At 40.8% G+C, this 23,692-nt stretch overlaps 1 protein-coding gene across 1 annotated transcript in view; it reads right to left on the bottom strand.

Moving 5' to 3' along the window:
- Positions 1-3,326: 3,326 nt before the first annotated feature.
- The window catches only part of marc1 (mitochondrial amidoxime reducing component 1), a 56,312-nt gene continuing 35,946 nt past the window's right edge, over positions 3,327-23,692 (bottom strand). The window contains exon 7 of the mRNA XM_069931369.1: positions 3,327-9,753. Within this exon, the coding sequence (XP_069787470.1) occupies positions 9,624-9,753 (130 nt within the window). The 3' untranslated portion in view covers positions 3,327-9,623. The remainder of the gene's footprint in view (positions 9,754-23,692) is intronic.

Here is a 23,692-nt window from a genome sequence, read left to right as displayed (position 1 = left end):
TCACTTGGAATAAGAGAAATAAGAAGGAACTCTCTGGTGACCTGAAAGAAAGAGGTCATCATTTGGAGAACCCTGAGGGGGCAAGTTTCTTCGCCAAGCCACTGACGTGGCTGATGGAAGTAAATGTACAACAAATCTCTCTCTGAAAACAGGCAAGAACCTTCCTGAGCAGTAACCATTTACCTTTCAAGCACCAAAGCCTGAAGAACTTTATAAATGTTAAATTCTGTGCACAGTGTAAGAATTGCCTGCAACCAGTGAACTTGGAGGAATGAGAAGTGAGATTGGACTGTGAATCAAATAAATTTTCTGAACTTACACACACATTACATACACGTGCACTTAGAATTAGAAAGGGGTTAAGTTAGGTTAGTTAAGTCAATAGTAATAAGTTAAAGTGTAATTCTGTTTTCGTGTTTAAAGATAATTAAAAGCAACTTTTGTTTAAGTAACCATTAGTCTTGGTGAATATCTATTGCTGCTGGGTTTTGGGGTCCTCTGGGCTCATAACAACTGTATCTCAACACATGACAGTAAACAATACAACTCAATTCAATGAAACTGTTACCAGTCACAAAGAAATAACTCTCATGGGATGATTACTGATCTAAGTGTAACTAGGGTGCAAGAAGGTGAATTTAATATTCTGTCGTGTTGAAGATTCTTATATTGTTTGCTCTAGGTAGAATTCATAGTCATGATGAACCTCCAAATTCAGACGCTGAACTTCAAACATAGGTACAAAAACCAATTGGTATCACTTCATGAGGTCACTGTTGTAATAAAATACCTCCATCTATAAAATTCCTTTTATAAAATAGAAGACAGTGTAATGAAGATAAATTTGAATAATTTAATTAACACACTATCAATGGGTCACTTTAGAGTGAAATCAGGGCTGATTTCTCATGCACACAGACGCACCTGTGAACAAATTTCTAAAGAGCACTGTGTCACCTAAAACCTGGATAGACCTACCTCACCATTGCTGTTTTCAGCAAGAATTGAATGCTTATAAGTGGGTGGGATAAACAGCTGGCAACACGCCAAATAAACTGTCACAATGTTTTGACAAATCTTAGAGTTTATGAATGAAGATGGCAAATAATTTACTGTCATTTTTGTCATGGAAGTAAGTAATTAATGTGTTTCAAGAAATTGTCTTGGGTGGATATTTACATGACGATCATGGAAGAATGTCAAAATAAACCAGTTTGAAGTTACCATGTGTCAATAATGCACACAATATTGGTCCCCTAGCATGGCTATACCATAATATTGTAATGTCTCATCAAGGAGCTTATGTCCTTTCAAAGGTGAGGAGTGAAGAATATTTAGCTCATGCAATTTTTTTTCTATTAAATAAGTTAAATAAAGCTTTTGCAAATCATGTTGATTGTATCCTTGCCTTTCATTACTTTAGTTAAGGGTTTTTTTGCTACTCAGTTTAGAAGTAATAGATTCAAAATTCTTGAATGTTTAGTCGATAACATTTCACACTTTCTCCTGAAGTTTTTTATCTTTGCCATCACCTGTGACTGTGACGCGAGAGTTCACTAAATTCTTTGAATAAATTTACAATGCAACCTAAGGAAATGGTCACACTTCTGTGGAAAATTCAGCTTCGTATTAAGCAGAGGATAGCCTGACGTTAACAAATCATAACTGCATTAGTTTTGGCAGCTAAAGCAATGCTATTTCCACAGTAAAATCTGCTAGACCAATAATCATTTTTCCTCTGTTATGGCATTCAGCTGACAGGAATTATTCACAAATGAGTCCTTGTGGATGAGAAATGCAGTAGCCATGTGACTGCAGGGTGATCGATTGGTGGTTTGTTTACTGAAAACCATCTTCATTGATATTATCCAGAACTTTGGAAATGAGCAGAAAGGAGGTTTGCAGCTGTCACACTGTCCCACGAGTCTCTGAACCTGTGTTTTAATAGGTGTCTAAGTAATCTGATGTTACCTTGACATAAACAATGTCGTCCAATTAACACACTGTGACTGAAGCCTAGCAGGTGTACAGCTGTAAGATGAGCACAGATCCAATATTATGACTAAAAGACATCCGTTCATACCTTTATAAAGATATATTTTTCCTGTCATTCTCCAATTTTCTCTGAAGACATACTGCAATAATACCAATAAACTTCCATCTCACCATCAGCCTAAGTTGTAAGCTGCTAAATGGATTTCAACCATAGGGCATTACAGCCAAGACTGTTCCATATCCACCAATGATCATGCATACTTCTTCCAGCTGTTTCATCAGAAAATTGAGTAGATCTCCATCACTCATCGCTTTACAATGAACACTTGAACAATGTGGTGTTGAATGGCATATACTCATGTTCTAACAATATAGGGTTCAGCATATTGTTGGAGGACCAGTGATCATAAATTACTTAATTGTCTAATTCATGAAGAGCTTATATCATCACTTAATTATTCTGTTTATTTTAAAATGATCTACCATAATACTCAAGGGTATTCTTAAAAGTTATTTGTGACATAGGTCAGCACAGTGAACTCTTGGAGGTAAACAATTTTATTTTAAAGCACAATCTGGGAAAATTCTTTCACATTGTGCTTACTTGGCATCAGGACATTACATAAACCAAAAATGACCAGAGGTCATTACCATTTAGCAGATGTTTACTTGTTTTACTTGCATGGGTAATTTTACAAAATATCATTCCAGACCTTCTTGCAGAAATGTTGACATTGAGTACCTATTGCTCTCCTTTTCTGACCACCCATTTGACTTTCATCCAGGAAAACAACTTACTGAAATGATTGCCAGAGTTTATGAATTTGCATCACAGCCAAGCTTTCTCTACAACACTGCCCAATGTCATGTACAGCAAATGTCATGTGCTGCGAGGAAGACAATGAAGTCCAAACTGCAGACTTTGAGAAAACCAACTTAGAAACCATAAAGTCTTAAGATGTTGGACTGTACACTTTGATAAATATTGGGGATTTAAAGTGAAATTAGGATTAAATGGTGGAGTTAGTTTTTACACCAAAGAATTTGTACATTGTATTACAATGAAGTAAGATTGAATAAGTAACAACGGGGTTTTTACAATAACTTTGTCCCTCAATATCTTTTTTTTTTAATTTTGTTTTCATTATTTTTATTCAAAATCAATAAATCTGCAAAATCGCTAGATTTCAGTGAGCCACAGAATATATGACCTACTTTTGATTTTCTCATTTCCTATGCACTATAAAAACACCACCTCTTTATTTACAATGTTTGAAATATTAAAACACAGAAAGCAGACACACACGCAAGATAAACATCCACAAAATGGGTTTTCAATATAGAGTCATTTTTATTTGAAAGCAAAACTTTAACAGAGGCATGTCTAACTTTAAGAACACTAGGGCTCAGTGTGTCACAAGAAATTAGATGTACAAGTTCATTTTTGGAGAAATTACACTGACCACTGAGGGTTTCAATATTGTTATTATCATTTGGCTCCTTGTACAGTCGTTTAAAACAAATTATTTTTTTTTAAATGCCTGTTTTCACTGCTAGGTATGGTATTCTGTAGATTTTGAAGATAATGCTATAATTTTCTTCTCAGCATACACTGATGTTTGATCATTAATACTATATCAATATTAAGAGCTGATAAGCTTTACTCATTCCCTGCAAATACCATTCCAAAACAGATTTACAATTGCATTCATTCCACAACATCCCAAGCATTTTTCACCAATGAAGGTCATTGTTGTAATATATTAAACATATCATAACAGCCAATTTGCAGACAACATGCTCTTAAAAACAGCAGTTTTAGACCAGAAAATCCATTTTAGTAATATTGAGCACCTGGTATAATTTCTCATCTCTATTTCAAAATAAAATAAAATAAAGGGATTTTTTTTAAAGCAGACAGAGCCTCATCAGATAGGCAGCATCTCCTGCAGAACAGCACTTCCTGTGTGCTCCACCAACCTGCCAACATATATTTCGGTGTTCAGTTCTCTCGAACGAGAGTTGAAACCATAACCTTCAGCCTCAGTGGTGAGAGTGCTACTAAATGAGCCACAGCTGGTCCCTGATTAAAGTACTCGGCTACAATATGTAAAGCTAATGGCTACGTCTTACGAACTATTAGAACAGGTTTTCATCACACACAATTACACATCAAAATAATAATGATTTGAAGTTACAGTGTGGTTTAATGTAATATATATTTCAATTATGAGTTACATTCATCTGTGCTCCACAATATTGCAACTCTACTGTTCTTCCATGCAGCACAATTATAATGAAGATTAATAATGTTTAATATTGGAACATACTAAGTTAGAGGCGTCTGAGTAACCTTATGGCATATAATTCAATTTGGTCTGGATATACATCTATAAGCAAAATAAAATTAGATTATGAGATTACTTATATTTGTTGCTTTATATTGCAGTATTCTGAAGCTGAGATCCATGTGTGATCTTTTTGCAATATATAATGAAATTATAAGCTTTGTAATGTATCTCTGAATACTCATGATATCCTACTGCCTTCCATCTACATGGCTTAACTTTTCGACCAATTTAAAAATTCAAAAATATTTTAATTATTTAAAAATTATGATAGGGGTTCAAAACACCCATAAATTTGGAAACTGAATTGCGTCCTATTTATATTGCATTTAAATTAATGAGCAGAGAAAATAATAATTAAAAAGTGGATCAATTCAGAAACTGACTAGATCATTGTATCTGCATTTCAAACTGTATCAAAGGACTAAAGTTAGTTATATTTTGTATTATAGAAAGAACTACAGTTCAACAAATACAGGAAGAAAACATCATAATAAAAATTCATTTTTATTCTGGCACCTGTCTGCTTTGCGTTCATGCCTCCACGAGGGGCTCAGATGCAAAATGTTGGTTCTATATCTTTGCCTCCTATGGATGCCGCGAGACCTGCTGAGTTTCTCCAGCACTATTGTGTTCATGCTCAGGTGCCTTGCTGTTCAACACGGGCAATCATGTTTCTCCGTCCATCATGGTCTCTGACCCACTGAATTGTAGTTGTTGCCTCCCGCTTCTAATCATGATGTTAATCCATCCATCATTCTCATTCTCTGTCTGCCTCTACTTCTTTTTCCTTTCAGTTTTCCAGTTGTAACTAAATGTTCTAATGTACCTCTTTGCCTGATGAATCCAAAGAATTTTGATTGCTGTTTTCTGATTCTTTTAAGTAATGTACGTTTTATTTTTGTTCTTTGTAGAACTTCTTTATTTGCAATTCTGTCCATATATGATATGCATAGCATTCTTCTGAGAAACCACGTCTCTTATGTATTGATTCTTTTTTCCCATTGCATTTGTATTTACAACAAAAATACCCTAAATTCCTGCCTGTGGTCATAAAGAACCATCTAGAACTGGTTTATCTGGTTCCATGCTCATCTTGCCTCGATTTTAAGGTTATCAGCTTTAATGGACAGAAACTCATGGGCTTGGTGCAGTTTCAAATAATAATTGGGTGACTTTGTTATGAAGATTAAATATGCAGATTTGTCCAAAGTGTCAGCTAAAATAATGAATGTTATAATGACTGGTGATTATTCAAAGATGCAATTTGATACCTAATTAGCAAATCCTCAATGGTGCACGTTGGCCAGAGATCACCAATATCATGGCTTTTGGCTTCTTTGTGGCAGAGCCCAAGAGAAGACATGTTCTCACATTTCTACTTGGAACACCAGCAAACTGCACAAAAACAGACCAGAATAACTTGCGTTTTGGTGCTCCTTCGGACTCTTTACTGAAACAGTCTTCAGATGGGCATAGTATTTTCTTTAAAAATAGAAGGATCAGCTAAGATAGTAAGTACATCTACCATCCCTTCATCTCAAGACTGTGATCTAAGTCATAAGACAAATCAATTTTATTGACTCAATTATTATCATGGAGAATGTTATTCTTCCTGACCCATAGTGGGTCAAAATGTTTATTAAAATTATTTAATGTGTACTTTTTTTGAAATGCCTCATGGCAAATCCAGCAAATGAAAGACAATATTGAATTGACTCTGAAGTGATGAAGTGGGAATAAAATGAAAAGTTAAATTAGGAAACATTTGGGGTTTGTTTTCATGAAATTGTTGGAACTGAAATAAACTTTGGCAACAATGCTAAGCAGAAAAGAACTAATCAGCACACGATTTTACTTTAACTGTTTTTTTCTGTAGCTATCAAAAACCAATTTGTATTTTGAACTGAGAACAGAACAGTTAATAAAAACAATTAAGATTTCAGATGGTCACAGTCTGAAGGAATGCAATGTTCCAAGAACAAGACAGAAAGAACTATAAAGACAGATGAGATCATGAAAATATCAAAAAGCACAGAAGGATCACATTAGGAAAACAGCAGTGAATACCACGTTTCCATTCAGTATTCTTGAGCTTGAAACTAATTTAAATTTAGACATACAGCACAGTAACAGGCCATTTTGGCCCATGAGTCCATGTCGTCCAATGAACACCCAATTATCCTACACCCCTGGTACGTTTCGAACTGTGGAAGGAAACCAGATCCCCTGGGAAACATCCATGCAGACACAGGGAGAACGTACAAACTCCTTACAGACAGCGTGGGATTCAAACCCCAGTCCCGATTGCTGGCACTGTAAAGGACCACATTAGGAAAACTGTGGATGAGCTGCCTTGGGTGGACCTCCACGAGAACTTCTGCTGGCCAATCTGGAAGTGGACGGTCTTATCTCCATATGTTTGGATCTCCGTCGAATTGGCTGCACGGAGGGGAGGTCCTCGAGGCCAGTTCTGGGACTTGATGGCTGTGGCCCAGATGATGCTGATCTGGACCCCGGTGTTGACGAGGAAGCGTCAGCTGCTGACTGAATCCCACAGGTAGAGAAGGCTGTGTTCTTGGCCAGCCGCCGCAGCCATTAACAGCAGCCAGCCTGCTCGTTTCCCTGGAACGAGCAGGGCTGATGACACTTCTAAGCCTTGGCTCCCCAGCGCTGGTGGAAGAAGCAGAGGCCTGAAGTGGATGACTTGCTTCTGGCTATGCTCTTTGAGGCCCCTGCAGGGGCTGGGTGTTTCAACGCAGGGCTAGAGGAAGGCTTGGCATGGTCATGCCCATGACTCATAACCTGCTGGACCTCTGAGCCCTCTGGGAGTCATTCGAGCCATAGCTCCTGAGCCTTTTGAGCGACCTTCCTCAGGTTGACAAAGCTCTCCTGGGACAGTAATAGCCAGATGTCTTCAGGCCGATGGCCAAGGAAGATGTGCTCGAAGAGTGGGTAGTTGGTGTGATCACCCATGAGTGCAAGCATCTCATCCATCAACTCGATTGGAGTTCTGTCCCCTAAGGCGTCGAGGCGCAGCATCCGAGTGGCACGCTGGCACCTGGAGAGGCTGAGGAAGCCGGTGAGCACCTGCTTGATGGTCACTGGGGCGTCACGTGGGTCCCGAAGGACGGGTTTCTGAGCCCGGTGCAGAGGTCGGGAGGAAACCCCCGACGGCGCTATTTTGGCTGGCTGCCCCGCCGCGTGCGTGACAAGCAGGGCCGGTTCGCCTGCCTAATGGTGTGCTGCCACACTACTAAAATTAACTGAGTGCTGCACACACTGAATGGCCATTTAAAAATACAATATCCATAAGGGAGAATTACCTCAAGGCAAACAATCTATGTAAACCACTGCAGCAGTAGACATGCACCTTCTGCAAAAATCATTCGCAGTTTGTGTTCCTTCATGAATTAGAGGGGCTTCTTTAAGGAACAAATTCAGTAAAATATTTCAAAGGGGACAAAAAAAAAGCTGTTGCAGCAAAGTCACTGATTAAAAGAACCAGAGAGGGAGAAATGGGAGAATTAGAATGAGTGGCTTACATGCGATAGATTTCTAACAGCCTGTGAGGCAACTGGAACTGAGAGTTTGCTCAGTGTTTTAACAACTGCTTAAATTGTTCACAGAAATACTGTTTCTCAGCTGGCCATAAATGTCCCAGAGCATTTTCCAATTATAATGCAAGAAGAATCTCTTTATATGTTGAACTTCCTACTTTTATGCTCATTTTCCCCTGCCATAATCCAATATCACTGCATCAGCTATTTTCACAAAGTCATGGAAACAGTACTCCTTCCTGCTACCAAACTCATTCTCAGCTGCTTTGGATTCAGACGCACAAGCATATAGCAGAATCTACACTGTGGAGAGTTGGAGGGCATCTCAAGTTGTTATAATGATAGGGAGTGGACTCAATGTTGCCTGAGATAAGTCATTGACCTAATGATAATTTAAGTAAATTGGACTGGTTACTTCAGGCCTTTCAGTTAATGGTCTAGGTCAGCCATTCTCATCGGTGTCCTGTGCCACACCCATCCCCCAGGGGCCACAGCAAATTGAAGTAAAAGCCTTGTTTTCTTTTCACCTTATCTAACATTTTTTGGGGGGTACCGGAAGCTGGTAGGCCAGAAGTATAGAAGAAACCAAAATCTTCCTGCTTCACAAAGAAGAGGGCCCATAAACTCTAAGCACTGTCCTTGGGGAGGGCCATAACTGAAGAAAGATTGAGAATGGCTGGTCCAGGTATATTCTTAAAGCCAGTCCCCCACTGAGATCCTTAACACTGCAACCTAGAATAACATACTCCAATAAATACACCATATACTGAAAATTGTGCTCTGAAGCTACTACATATACCTTTACTGGAGTTGAAATTTTAAACATAGGTATTTTAAAACTCAATGAAAGCAAAGATTAAAGAGAGTCTAAAAATTGTTCAGAAACATAAAATGTACATTGAACTTATAATCAATAATAGTGGTGGGAAGAGTCAGGAGAAATGTGTGTGTGCAATATATTGGTAGAGCTTATGACTGAGGAAAGCATGGGGGTGGAGTAAAAGCAAAACGGCACCTCAAGGGTCAGGGGTGGTTGTGATCAGTAAGTTAAAGGGCACTTCAGGTCATCAGATTGTGGAGTGGTTGGAGATCCAATCCAGCTGGGGACAAGTAGTGGTCATCCAAATGGGTATGATATGAGGGGGTTCAAGGATAGGTAAAGGGAATGAACCTATGGGTTGGAGATGAATCCAGTGAGGCTAGTCAGACAGAAAGATTCCTCACCAATCCTGTGAGCTATGTTTCTTTGCGAGTGGCCTGTGATATTCGCAGGTTCCACATGCACAAGACAATTTAATTCAATGTCAAAACATGACTGGGTCATCATGTGATGCCAGGACATGTGTTCAAATGTCTCCACTGTTCATATAAATGGAGGATCAGTACAAATTTAATTAATACTTCATCATTTTTTGAGATTAGTTTTTGATTAAATTCCTTTGCACAGCACACTAAAAGGTTGTAATGGCCAAGATCTGTCATATTTTCTAGAAAATATCCTAACAATAAGTCGATCCTCTACAAGGGTAATTTAAATGATTGACATCAAGATAACTTTATAAAATTTGTTTTGTAAAATCTAGTCTTATATTTTTCAGAAAGGAGCATTACCTATTTTAGACATCTGATTTTAAATCAGATCTTACAAATGAGTGTCACCTAAAAGAGTTACATTAAACAATCATTTACAGGAGAATAAGCAATCCTTCAATTTGCTCTCCTATTGTTCAACAATCATGTACACTGGGTCGCCTACTCGAATCACTCCAGGTTTGTCAATTCCATAATGTGAACCAAACAAGGGGGAAGATTTATAAATGTGCTTCTCAGCTGGATCACACTGGCGATATCTGCAAAGAAAGCAAAACAAAGTTGCTTTTTAAAAAGTGATGCAAAATCCATATTTAGACAGAGCCAAAATTCAATCAGGCTTAATAAGGACAAATTACCAAGGCCCCACGAGAATTTGGTACAAAATCTGATTTAGAAATCAATTCTGTTTTTAATCCAAGAGCACCAATAATTAAGGTATAAAGCACTTCCTGAATTGTGTGATGAATTTCAAACAAACTGCTGCTTCCAAGTCAACAAAATTCTGAAAAACTACTATTTATTACTTATAATCAAGATCATATTTTGTTTCTGGAAGAAGAGATTACTTAAACTATATAAATGCTTCTTGTACTTTTAAACCATTTAAATCACACTACTTAATCATGCCTATGGAGTGTTTTACCTTGGTAATTATTCTTTCCAATTCACATCTTTTAGTACACTGTAGTTCATTGCTCCAGTGTCGGGATGTGACTGGTTTGTTTTGAGGGGCCTGCCACATATGCAGGTGAGGCAGGGCTCTGGGACTGAGTGCATGAACAGTCAGCTAATCTATACCTTCATATAAGAACTAAAAGACCAGCTAGTCCCTTATAGACAGAAATGGAAGAATTTATAATGGGGTATCATGAAATAGCAAAGAGGAACAAAGACATTGTGCCTACCTTCAGGGAAGGCTCGTGAAAATTGCCAAAAATCCTAGAGAACCAAGGGTCTAGCAAGAGTGAAGAACTGTGAGAAATAGATGTTTCTCAAAGAATAGAACCAGAGAGGTTGATGAAAGCGCAAATTGGATAAATCTATATAACCAGAACCCGAAGTTTTGAAAGAGATGGCAGTAAGGATAATGGATTCTTTGGTTATTATTTCCCAAAGTTCTACCGATCTGGAATGGTTTCTTAGATTAGTAGGTAGCAATACAAGCCCCTTTTAAGAAAGAGGAAAAAAGAAAATCGAGACAGCAGATGGCCTGATGTCAGTGAAGGGAAAATGTTGGAATCTATAAAGAAGAATTTAATAACAAGACACCATGAAAAGAATAATAAGATAGAGCAGAATTAATATGATAAAATATTATCCGGAAAAAATTATGTCATTCACGTTGGAGCACAAAAGCAATGTACAGGGAAATCCCCATTATCCAGCACCTATGAAGATTGTGGGTGACAGAAATGTGAATTTTCTGGTTGACTGAGACTCACTCTTCCAATGCCTAACTAATACACCATTTAAAACACAGTGCAAAGTGTAATTTGAAAAAAAATCAGTATTGTTGTCTTTAATTATGTAAAGTCCACTTTAATCAAATAATTCCCGTAACTTACAAAATTTAAATTCGAACCTCGGTCGCTGCCACTACACTAACCACGCACTGTCATAACTAACTCACTCCCCCAATTTTACAGATAAAGCCTTACTAATATATCTAATATTCATAAAAATATACCCCTACTAAGCAGGGATAAGGAGACACTTTGGGAGAGTCTCCCCAGAAGCAAGTGACACCTCTTCATCCTGGTGTCCCAGTGAGACCTTTGAGCAACCCAACTCACCTTCATTCTAGTATCCTGGTCAGGCCCTCGGCATAACCCAACTCCATCTCTACTCCAGTGTCCCAGTCAGGCCCTCGGCGCAAACCCATTTATCTCCATTCCAGTGTCCCGGTCAGCCCCTCAGTGCCCCTTCCTTTAAATTCGAACACCAGTCACTGGTGCTGTAACAGTGTTGCACTAGCTGCTATGCTTTAACTATGCTTACATTATGATTAACCACCCTCCCCCAAGTTTACAGATAAATCCTTACTAATATACTAATAAATATAAAGACACTTATTAGGCAGGGATAGGGAGACACTTTTGGAGAGTTGACCCAGCGACACCAGCCAGCTCTTCATCCTGGGCACTGCCATTTTATTCAAACACAACCTTATTGAAAGTTTATTCAAACAGCTGTTGCAGGTGGGGCGCAACCGGGGCGGGCACTCCGCTGGCTGAATGTTTGCTCCCAAGGGGTTGTGTGTTGCTTCAGAGAACATTTACTTTTACAATTGTAAACTTTTATTTAAAATTTTATTTATTTTTATTGGCTTTTCACAACAATTATTTATTTATTTCCTTGCTGGGTTTTTTTTGGCAGTTGTTTGAGTTTCCAGTTGATAGAATGCCAAATAATGAAGATTTCATTGTAATTTTAAACATTGATAGTGTTAGTATCATACATACTCAAAAGAGTCTCGATATGCCTATACATGTCATTTTAAAAGCTAATACCCAGGTACAACAAATGAATAGGAAGGCAAGTTAGCCTTTGTTTTCAGAAAATTTGAATAGAGGAATAACAAAGTCATATTGCAATTGTATTGGTGAGACTGTACCTGGAGTATTGTGTACAATTTTGGTCTCGCCCCCTAAAGATATATTTGCAACAGAGAGTGGAGCAAAGACTATACTGGTTCCAGGATGGCAGGTAGAGAGATCAAATAGACTTGGGTGTGTGTACATTCTCCCTGAGGCTGCTTACCTCAGGTGCTCCAGCTTTCTTCCCCTTTTGCCAAAATATGTGCATTGGAAAGTTTATTTGCCCCTCTAAATTTGTGTGGAGGGGGGTGTAAAATGAACTGGAACATTGTGGACTTAATTCCAATATATGGTTGCTGGTCAGGATAGTCTTGGTGGGCTGAAGGGCATATTTCTATACTACTTCCCTCTATGACTCTAATGTCAGAACTTCCTCAGAGGGCTGGAATGTTCTTGTGTATGCCACAGAGTGGCTGAGAGGAATGGCAAAAACTTTAGAAGAAGGAGTGAATCAGACAACTGGCCCATTGCAATGGAGGTCTAATGTGGGATTCCCAAAATCCACATTTTTAGTTTCGAGAGGGCCTTATTTAATTTTAAACCATATGTTTCTGTTTTCACTCCACCACCACAATGTGTTCATGACATCTCCATTCTTTTGGCAATACTTCACTTGTGCTGTAGATGGCAGACTAAAAACACAAAAATGATGGAGGAATTCAGCAGGTCTCATTGGTGTCCGTGTAATCAACGTTTCGGGCCTGAGCCCTCCTTCAAGGTACAAGGTCATTCATACCTTGAGGAAGGGCTCAGGCTTGAAGTGTTTGTTATTTTTACCCCCATGAATGTTGCGAGACCTGCTGAATTCATCCAGCATTTTTGTGTTTTTAAATAAAATCATAGTATTTGCAGCCTAATGTTTCACTCCAGGTATCCACTAATACCATTCTGCATTTCACAACATGGAAATCTATTCATTTGGTACACAAAGACAGCACACATTCAAATAGTACCATAGGAATGATAACCAATTATACTTACTTTCCCTCTAATGCCTATCCAGTTCCCTTTTGTAAGCCTTAACTAACCTTCCAAAACCCTTAAAGTCAGTAAAATACAGAATATAATCACTCTCTGCACAAATATTTTTCATCACATCCCCTATCAACTTAAATCTCTGCTCCTGGAGCCTGAACTATTCACTAATGAGAAGAGTTTCCTTCTTTTAACATGATTTAAATCCATCATAATCCTCTGCAGTGCCTTCAAGTCTTATCTCAATCTCCAATGCTCCAAGGAGAAGAATTTTGTGTTCTCCAATCTAACACTGAAGATCTTGAATTCCTAGAACCATTGTTCAACACCGTCTTTGCACCCTCGACAGAATTGACAGCATTGTCTTATTTTTGGGCATTGTGCCAATTCTTGGTCCCTTACCATCACTTCATAACTTCCATTCTCTATTTATGCTGCCCAGGATTTTGCATACTGTCCTATCTTTATTTGGAGGAAGAAGCTGAGCAGCACTATAAAATTGAGGGACTGTGTAGTAATAGCAGTCATCAAAAAAGCAGTCATTGTTAGAGTGGGCTTAATCAGAGTGGCAAGGCTTTGGCTCAACAACAGGCAAGAAGCAAAGGATAGTAGGAGTTGAAGTAAGAAAGGGCCATCCTATTTGAGGAACAAAAAGGATTCAGCAGGTAGGCACAGGTAAGTTCAAGTTTTTTATCATATTTTTTTCCTCCAGTCATAAACAGTGGGTATGGCAGCCAAGGCAGTGGAATGCTCCTCTTGGAAAATGTGGGTAATCAAGAAAGCCAGTAGTATCCCTGATGACTTCATCTGTGAGAAGTGCATCCTGCTGCAGCTCCTGACAAACCGAGTTAAGGAATTGGAGCTGAAGTTGGATGAACTCAGGAGGTAGAGGGGATGATAGACAGGAGTTACAGGGGCATTATCACAGAGACAGGACAAGGGTAGGTGGTTGAAAAGCAGCAGAGAAAAAGGGAACAGGCAGGAAGTGGCGGGCCCCCCATGGCCATTCCCCTCGGATACTGTTGGGAGGGTGGGGTGGGGGAGGGAAGATGACCTACCAGAAACAAGCCATGGTGATCAGATCTCTGGCATGGAGTCTGGTCCTGTGGCTAAGCAAGGAAGGGAGGAGAAGAGGCAAGCTGCAGTGATAGGGGATTCCATATTACGGGGACATACAAGAGGTTCTGTGGAAGAGATCAAGTATCCCAAATGGTATGTTGCCTCCCTGGTGCCATGGTCTGAGATATCTCAGATCGAATTCACAGTATTCTAAGGAGGGAGGGTAAGCAGCCAGATGTTATGGTCTATGTAGGGACCAATGACGTGGATAGGAGGGTGAGGAGGTCCTGCAAGGAGAGTTCAGGGAGTTAGGCGCTAGGTTGAAGGACAGGATATCCATGGTTGAGATCTCAGGATTGCTACCCATGCCACGTGCCAATGAGGTTAGAAATAGTAAGATAATGCATCTTAACACAGGGCTAAAGACATGGTGTAGGAGGGAGGGCTTCAGATTTTTGAATCATTGGGGTTTCTTCCAGGGAAAGTGGGACCTATTCTGACAGGACAGTTTGCATCTGAACTGGAGGTGGGGGACTAATATCCTTGTGGGAAGGTTTGCTAATGCTGCTCCGGGGGGCTAAACTAGACGCAGGGGGATGGGAACCAGAGTGGAGGAGGGGAAGGTGGGTATGAAAACTACATGCATCATTAGAAGTCAACATGGTGGAAATTTTCTCAGGTGCATCTATTTTAATGAAAGGCAGACGAGTTTAGAGCATGGATTTTGGAATTATGATATTGTGGCTATTAGTGAAACTTGGTTGCAGGAGGGGCAGGACTGGCAGCTCAATGTTCCAGGCTTCTGTTGCTTTAGACGTGATAGAACGAGGGAGATGAAAGGGGAAGGAGTGGCATTGTTCATCAGGGTAAATAACACAGCTGTGCTCAGGCAGGACAGACAAGAGGGTTCGTCTACTGAGGCTATATGGGTGGAGCTGAGGATGGGAAAGGAATCACCACACTCATGGGGTTATATTATAGACGGCCCAATAGTCAATAAGAATCAGAGAAGCAAATCTGTAGAGATAGCAGACAGCTGCAGAAAACAAGGTTCTGAGAGTAGGAGATTTTAACTTTCCATATATTGACTGGGACTCCCATACTGAAAAAGGGCTGGATGGCTTAGATTTTGTCAAATGTGTTCAGGAAAATTGTCTAAATCAATATATTTAAGGTGGCAACTAGAGAGAATGCAATACTGGATCTTCTATTAGGAAACGAGACAGGACAAGTGACAAGAAGTATGTGTAGGGGAACATTTTGGGTCCAGTGATCACCATGCCATTGGTATCAAGTTAATTATGGAGAAGGAGAAGTCTGGGCCTCAGGTTGAGATTCTAAATTGGAGAAAGGACAATTTTGAGGAAATGAGAAAGAATCTAGAATACCTGGATTGGATTAAGTTGTTTTCGGGCAAAGACGTGTGGGGTAAGTGGAGGAACTTCGAAGGTGACATTTTAAGAGTACAAAATTTGTTTGTTCCTGTCAGGATTAAAGGCAAGGTTAGCAGGCATAGGGAACCTTGGTTTTCAAGGGATATTGGGGATCTGGTTCAGAAGGTATAAAATAGGTATAGGCAACATGGAGCAAATGAGGTACTTGAGTATTAAAAAATGCAAGAAAAGAAAGAAATCAGGAAGACTAAAAGAAGACACGAGGTCATTTTGGCAGATAATGTGAAGGAAAATCCTAAGAAACAAAATTGGACCCCTTGAAGATCAGAGTGGTCAGCTATGCATGGAGCGAAAAGAAATGGGGGAGATCTTGTATGTTTTTTTCCCAATTAGATTTCACTCAAGAAACAGGCACAGAGTTGTGGAAGTAAGGAAACAAGCAATGGTGTCATGGAAGTGCTTGCTGCCTGAAAGCAAATAAGGGTGGATAAACCTCCAGGGCCTGACAAGCTATTCCCTCAGTCCATGAGAGAGGCTAGTGTAAAAATATTTAAAATGTCCTTAGCCACAGGTGTTGTGCCAGAGGATTGGAGGGTAGCTCATGTTGTTGTTTTAAAAAGCTCCACTCTCTTCACACAGAGAGTGGTGGGAGTGTGGAATGAGCTGCCAGCTGAAGTGGTGGTTGTGGGCTCAATTTTAACATTTAAGCAGAATTTAGACAGGTACTTGGATGGGAGAGATATGGAGGGCTATTGTCTGGTTGCAGGTCAGTGAGGCTATGCAAAAAAATGGTTCGGCACAGACTAGAATGGCTGAAAGGGTCTGTTTCTGTTCTGAAACGTTCTATGGTTCAACCTTCTCTCTCAATTTCAAGGATTTATTTGCAGGTACATGCTCTGCTGCTTATTTGCCTTCTTTCTCCCCCCCCCCCCCCCTCCCCACTCCAAAGTGCATCCCTTGACATTTCTTCAAATTAAATTTCATTTGCCAAATGTCTGCAATTCTCCAGCCCAGCTAGAAATGGACAGCACTTGCAGGTAAGTGATGGTGGTGTTGTGCAAGCTCCACCTCAAGTCATATAGTTGGCATTTATTGCTAATCCTTTGATAGCTTAGTGTGAATATCAAGAAAGCTTTCTTGATACCAGTGTTATGAACCGGCTGGGTTCTTCCAGCTTCTCATAGGCTGAAGTTATCTTGATCTCCTGCTGGAAGTCACACTTGTGCTTTTATATTTAAATGTTTAGACCGATATGCAGTATAGAACTATGAAAACTGGAGAAGTTCAAGGAAACACCCCACCATCAGCCACCTTCTCCTGAACAAGGAACGCTGGACCTTCTGTCTACACCCAGTAATGATCTTTATTTTCTTTATGGAGACCGAAGTCATCTTTTCCATGCAGGAGAGTCCAAAGAAATCCCCTAGCATCAAGGAACTTTTTTTTCTATTTTTACATCAATCAAACACACTCAGCCCAATGCAAATCAGAGAAAAAAAAAATCAATAGAAGGGAGGAATTATTCCATAAAGCTAGAATATTACTTAACATTAAATCAAACTACTCAAACAAAAACATACCACCATCATGAGTAAAAAACAAATTTAGAAATTATTCTGGAGTTATCTTTATCAAAGTAAGATGCAAGGTGGAACTGCATTGCTAAAAATTGAACAGCTACTTGGATTTGATTTGGGTGATTTCACATGCAAAACAGACATATTCTTGATCAAACAAAGAAAGAGGATAGTCAACATTTCGGGTGTGAACCTTTTATCAAGACTAATACGTATACAAATGGGGAAAGAAGCTGGGGAGGGCCTAAAGGTGATATTGGACAGAAGGTGTAACAGATAGAGAGACAAGTAGAGAGAAAGACCATTAGAAGGGGTGGGCAGGATAAGAAAAGTTAAGGAGAGAAAAAATATCAGTACTGGAGTAGGTAAAGAGATGGGATTAATTGAATCAGAGGTGGAGGTGTACCTAAAATTAGAGGGCAATGTTACGGAGAAGCTAAAATGAGAAGCTATAATCCTCATTTATTTTATTTCTACATGACTACTCCAATCATGACACCTAGTGGTGGATGACTAACTCTACTTTTCGTGGACAGTTCATGGCAGTGAGATGGAAAAGGGTGCATTTGCACAGCAGCTTCATCATGCATTGGCTTGCATATTTGTTACAACACCCTTGGTCCATCAGTCCAACTCCAAATGCTTACAGGAACTTACTGGACATATTTTATAACAAAAGGCCACCATTTTAGCTGCATTGTGCTTGGCATGGAATCCCCATGTACATGAAACAGCAATCTCATTGGTACTTGGCTCAGCTGAGGTAATGAGAGAAGCTACCAGTGAGGGCTTGTGTTGGGCAAGCTTGGGGGAGCAGTGAAACCAGTGGCAGGACTCAGGGCTGTGCTCTGGCCTTAATAGGAAATGCAGGGCATTGCTGGGAGCTGACAGCAGATACTTCATCTGTAACAAACCACCTGGATCCCCTCTTCACCTCTTGTGTGTGTGTGTGTGTGTGTGTGTGTGTGTGTGTGTGTGTGTGTGTGTGTGTGTGTGTGTGTGTGTGTGTGTGTGTGTGTGTGTGTGTTTTATTAGACTTACAGTACAGGTACCAGATCTTCCAACCCACAAGGCCATTTTGCCTAATTACACCCAATTAATTGAAGAGTGGTGGAAAACTACCCAGCGAAAACCCACAGACGTGAGGAGAACATACGAACTCCTTACAGACGGTGCTGAAATAGAACTCGGGAGGCTGACACTAATAGAATTCGGCTAACCGCTATGCCCTAACATTTTCCATGTTGGAAAGTCCCAGTTCATCACTCTCCTCTTTGGAGAACCTGCTCTCCCCAGCCCAGTGAGTCCTCACAGTAACAGGCCTAATGCTAACTGCTGGATGATGGCTCAGATAAGGCAATTAAGGGGCCACCAATGTACTCTTAGTGATAGGCTCTGAAATCCCCACCAAATGATGTCCTGAGCCCTTACTGCTTCTTCCAAAGCAAGGACAGTAGCCAGTGCCAGAGGGCCATGAGGAGATCCCCAGTCACCATCCACAATTTCATTTCCCACCTGAGTAGAGAAGGAATAGAAAGATTCTGGTTTTGTTGGAGATTTTTTTTAAATCACCATCCCCAATGCAATCCTCTCTTCTTTCTGCAGGTTTAAACAGTGGAGATGGCTTGGACACATTATAGAAGGACATGAAAACATTCCAACATCTGCTGAAGACCCATGTTGCCACTTCCTACCAGGCTTCTTGAACATTGGGTTTAGCTGTTTTCCCAGTCTCCTGGCATTTATTTTGTTCCGTATTCCTTTAAGTGTATGCTTACACTCTCTCTTTCTCTCATCTGTCTGCCTTCAGGAGGCATGCCTTTAAAAGATTACACCCTTCTCTGACTGCTGCGCAGTGAAGTGTGGGGAATTGCCGTCAGTGAGGTCACATCAGGAACTGCACAAGACCCTTTTAACTCTCCTTATTGGGTGTAACCCACTCTAACCTTGTGTTTTGCATGCAGTGTTTTATCCAATTGCACAGGATCAGATATGGCACAAGTGTCGGCATGATAAAGAACTATATTAATAGATGCAATCCAATTTCTAGCTGGCAGTGTCAATAAACCTAATGCAATGCAAATTTTCTCTTATATTTACATTAACCCCAATGGTGTCAACAAATATGGGAATTCAATTATACTTCAACATTTACCATATAAATTCCATTAACATCCCCAGTTACCAATTACATTTCAAATATCCTTGTACATATGTGGTACTTTGGTAGCAATGTTCTGACCCGCTGACACTGTGTACAATTAAAGTTTAACACTATATCCAGACTGACAGTAGGAAACTGACCCATCACCAACGCTTGATGCTTCGCAGAGATTAATCAATCAAGAAGCGTGAATACTATTCATTTTCTCTAAATCCACTTGAGATAGATTCAACACATCATAACGATGACTTAGTGATTTGACAACCATGGAAGTGGCATGTATGTTATACAGGTCTAGATGTTAATATTCTTTTTTGCCCTCCTGAGATTTGCTTCGAGACTCTGCAGGGTAGCCAAGTGAGTGGTGGCATCTTCTGGGTTATCAAGTGGACGCCATCCTTCCTCAGTAATTTGCTGATAGACCCATGACACCTCCAGAGTGATCAACAATGAATCCCGGCATCCTGAGCTCACCCTCCTAGGTGCCATTCACTCACTTGTGGGCCCAGATGTTATCCTTTCTCTTCATCCAGAGCAACTGACTACAAGGGATTATACTCACACAAATTCAGAAGAATGAGAGGAGATCTTATAGAAACAAAGGGGAAGATAGAGGTAGTAAAATTGCTTTCTCTGGTTGGAGTAGATTTAAGACTGAGATAAGGAAAAGCTGTTTTTCCCCCAGAGAGTAGTGAATCTGTGGGATTCTCTGCCCGGGGAAGCAGTTGAGGCTACTTCATTAAACATATTTAAGGTTCAGTTTATAGATTTTTACTTAAAAAAATGAATTAGGGCTATTGGGAAAAGGCAGGTAGATGAAGTTGAGTCAATGATCACTTCAGCCATGACCTTATTGAATGGCAGAGCAGGCTCCTATTTGTTATGTTCTTATGTTATTTATGCTCTTTTCAGCAGCTCTGAAGAGATCTTTGACTGCTTGTCAGTGCATCTTTCCTCACACTCCCAACTCCTGGAGTTGCCTTGATGTTGATGTGGCTACAAATCCTCTGCAGCCTACTTCAACCAGTCAGACCCTTTCCTTCCAACCACATTGCTGTACATGAACTGCAAGCTCAGCGTACCTCAGTCTCTTGCTCTCATAGGCCTCCTCCACTGCATCCTCTCAGGGCACTGTGTTATGATTCTGCGTTACGTGGGGGGGGCTTCTTAAATTACTTAGAGATGCAAGATTCAATTAACAAAAGAGACTTTACTTACTGATGCCTTGCCCCATCTCAAGAAACTTCACCCTCATACATATACATATGCCCTACAGTGGTGCACTACAGTTACTACAGTGAGAAGGGTGTATTCTTACAAGGCTACAAAATAGTTATTTATATAACACACTGTAAGCTGAATGATGTAAATGAGATGGAGTGAGGCCAACCAAAGCACAAGGTCTGGTCTGAGGTTGGTTTCCGCAATTTCATTTGGGAAGTAGAGCCTCTGGTCTAAGTCTGCCGCCATCTTCCAATCATGTGCTCCACCTAACTGAATGGAGTCTGATTATAATGTGGCAATTCTTGCTTGACCCTCACCTTCCCAGACAAATGCTGTTAACTGCCAGAGGGATAAAGGTGGAGGTAGAACATTGACATTCGTCTGCCAATTTTCCAGCAGTGACGCAAGACACCATAGCACCTGGTTGTGACACCAGGTATATTGGCCTTGAATGAGGCTGGTCTTGCAGAACACCAAAATATGCTTTAGTGTTGATGAAGTCTGGCAGAGGAAGCATGTGGGGTCCTCTCCATACCAGTGGCTGAGATTCATGGCAGCCCTGATGGTGAAGCTTGCTCTGAATGTCCCCATCTCCCACAGCTCTTTCCAGATCTTCGTTTTCTCTACTCCCTCCCATCTTGTCCATTGCCCTGGCTTTGCCTGAACGACGGCTTTTGCATACCTTCCCACCTGCCAACGCATCTCCAGCATCACAAGCCTGCGTCTCGGAGACAGAGCATCTCTAGCTCGTGTACTGGCCGCAAGACCATTCTTCCCTTGCTGCACTCAGCCCATGATGTCCCTATGCTTGAGTACCACCTTTGCTTGCTTAGTTGCTTCTGATGGAATCGATTTCCTCCCACTATCCAGGATGAAGGCAGCTTGAGCTAAAAATGTCAACATCATCTCCAGTCTTACTTTGGAGCACTTATGATCCTCTGAAAGACAAAATGGGTAGCTCTAAGATTCCTTTGCTGTAGAGCTCTATGTTGCTGAAGTACCTGGGTGCTTGCCACTTGAGGTGTGAAATGGCCCCAAATTGCATTCACCAGAGCTTCAACTTGCCAGGTAGTATGGTTCCATTGATGCTCTTAAGGCCCCTGATGGCATCCTTCCTGAGTTGATATACCTGCTTTGTATCTTTGAGGGATGCATTATACCACCAACCCAAGATTTTCACTGGTTTCTCAAAGACTGTTAGATTTATCTCATCACCCATGTAGAAGCATTGGTCTGCCATATTCTCCTTGATGATTCAGATGCTCCTGGATTTGCTCAGCTTAGTCTTCATCCGAACCTGCTCGATATTCTCTTGAAGCTTCCTCAACAGGTGTACAGTACAAGCCCTCATTGTGGTCAGTGTTGTGAGACCATCCATATATGTTATTGTAGGCGGCAGCTTCTTATGCTGCCCTCCAACTACCCATCTAGATGCTCTAATGATCACTTCCATGGCCATAGTGAAGGCTAGCAGTAAGATGGTGCAACCAGCCTTGATTCCCACCTTCAGATGTTTCCATATTATAATGTAGTCTGCTGTTGTCAAGCATAGCTGCATGTCCTGGAAGCGGGCCTTAAAGAGGCTTGTGAGGGCCACTGGGATCCTGAAGAAGTTGAAAGCAGTCTAGAAAAGATTATAAGAGACTGAGCCAAAGGCATTGGCAAGGTCCAGGAGCACTGCATGAGGATCTCCTTCTTGGAGACCTGGATCTGATGCTAGATAGTACAAGCATATTCTAGTTAGCCAGAGAAGCCGGAGATCCCTGCTTTCTGCATTGATGTATCAATCAGATGGTTTCTTTGCCAATATCTTGACAGCCTACAAGCCACCACACTAAAGAAGATTTTGCTTTCAACGTTCAGGAGACTGATCTGGCAAAATTGGCTAATTTCTGATAAACCCTCTTCCTTTGGGATCAGGATTCCCCTGGCTCTCCGCTAGGTTGTTGGCATCTCCTGGTTATGCATGCCACATTCATGAGCCTCCAGAGAAACCACAGAACACCTGGTGCATTTTTGTAGAGCCTGTATGGCACTCCACTGGGACCTGGGGCTGATTCAGCCTTTGCTCTTTGCTCACTTTTTCTAGGTGGGCTGATACCAATTTGGTGTTCTGGGTGGATGGATTGGAGGCATGTCAGGTGGGATGGTGATCTCTGTGTCATCAGTTGTCTGTGTAGAGCTTTTCCAGGTATTTTCCCAATTCTGCCCTTGGCACGGAGAGACTGCCATTCTTCTCCACTGTGAAGAGATTCTTGACAAACAGTACATGCCAAGATAAAATTTGAACAGTTTAATCTGTGAAGATGATTCAATAGATGATTACCCTCTTGCTGAGATTTCTGGTATTCAAATAGAAACCAAAATCTTGACAAATGTTCTTCCCTAACATAAAGATTACTGATGCAAACTATAAAGCTGAATAAGTCCAGTCTGTGGAATTCATTGCCATAGATGGCTGTGCGGGCTAGGTCATTTGGGTATATTTAAAGCTTGATTAGTAAAGCTGCCAAATGTTATGGGGAGAAAGCAAAAGAGGAAAAATAAATCAGCCATGATTTGAATGACAGAGCAGATCAATGGGGAAAATGCCTGATTTTGATCAATTAAGTCCACCCTCCCTACACAAGATTAGCACAGTTATCATAGCAGTTAATGCAACAATGTCAAGGCGCCAGCAACCCAGGTTTGAATCTGACGCTGTCTGTAAGAAGTTTGTACATTCTCCCAGTGTCTGCATGGGTTTCCTCCCGGTGCTCTGGTTTCCTCCCACCTTCAAAAAGGTATGGGGCTTGTAGGTTAATTGGGCTGGAAGGGCCTGTTACCGTGCTGCATGCACTGTACATTAATGTCTACCTTTCTTCCTCCAGCTTTCCACGGCCTTCCCTTCTTCCTCCTATCAGAGTGCATCTTTCTCAGTTCTCTGCCCCTTCCCCCATCACCATATAGCTCCTTTCTTTTCTCCCCCCCACTCAATATTCATCCATCATCCTAGCCTGTGCTCCTACTCCTCCTCCCACCAACCAGTTTATTCAGGTACCTGCCCAGTTCTTGCTATTCCTGATGAAGCTTTTGGCCTGAAACTTCAACTGTCCATTGATTTCCATGGATGCTGCCAGTCCTGCAGAGTTCCTTTAGCACTATGTATTGCTCCAGTGTCCCAGCATCTGCAGACTTCTTATTTACGACCTTTAAGTCTAATTAAC

The sequence above is a fragment of the Narcine bancroftii genome, chromosome 4 (assembly GCF_036971445.1).
Source record: "Narcine bancroftii isolate sNarBan1 chromosome 4, sNarBan1.hap1, whole genome shotgun sequence".
In the NCBI taxonomy this organism is placed as follows: Eukaryota; Metazoa; Chordata; class Chondrichthyes; order Torpediniformes; family Narcinidae; genus Narcine; species Narcine bancroftii.
The sequence above is the reverse complement of the archived record's forward strand: the minus strand, read 5'-3'. Positions and strand labels throughout refer to the sequence as shown.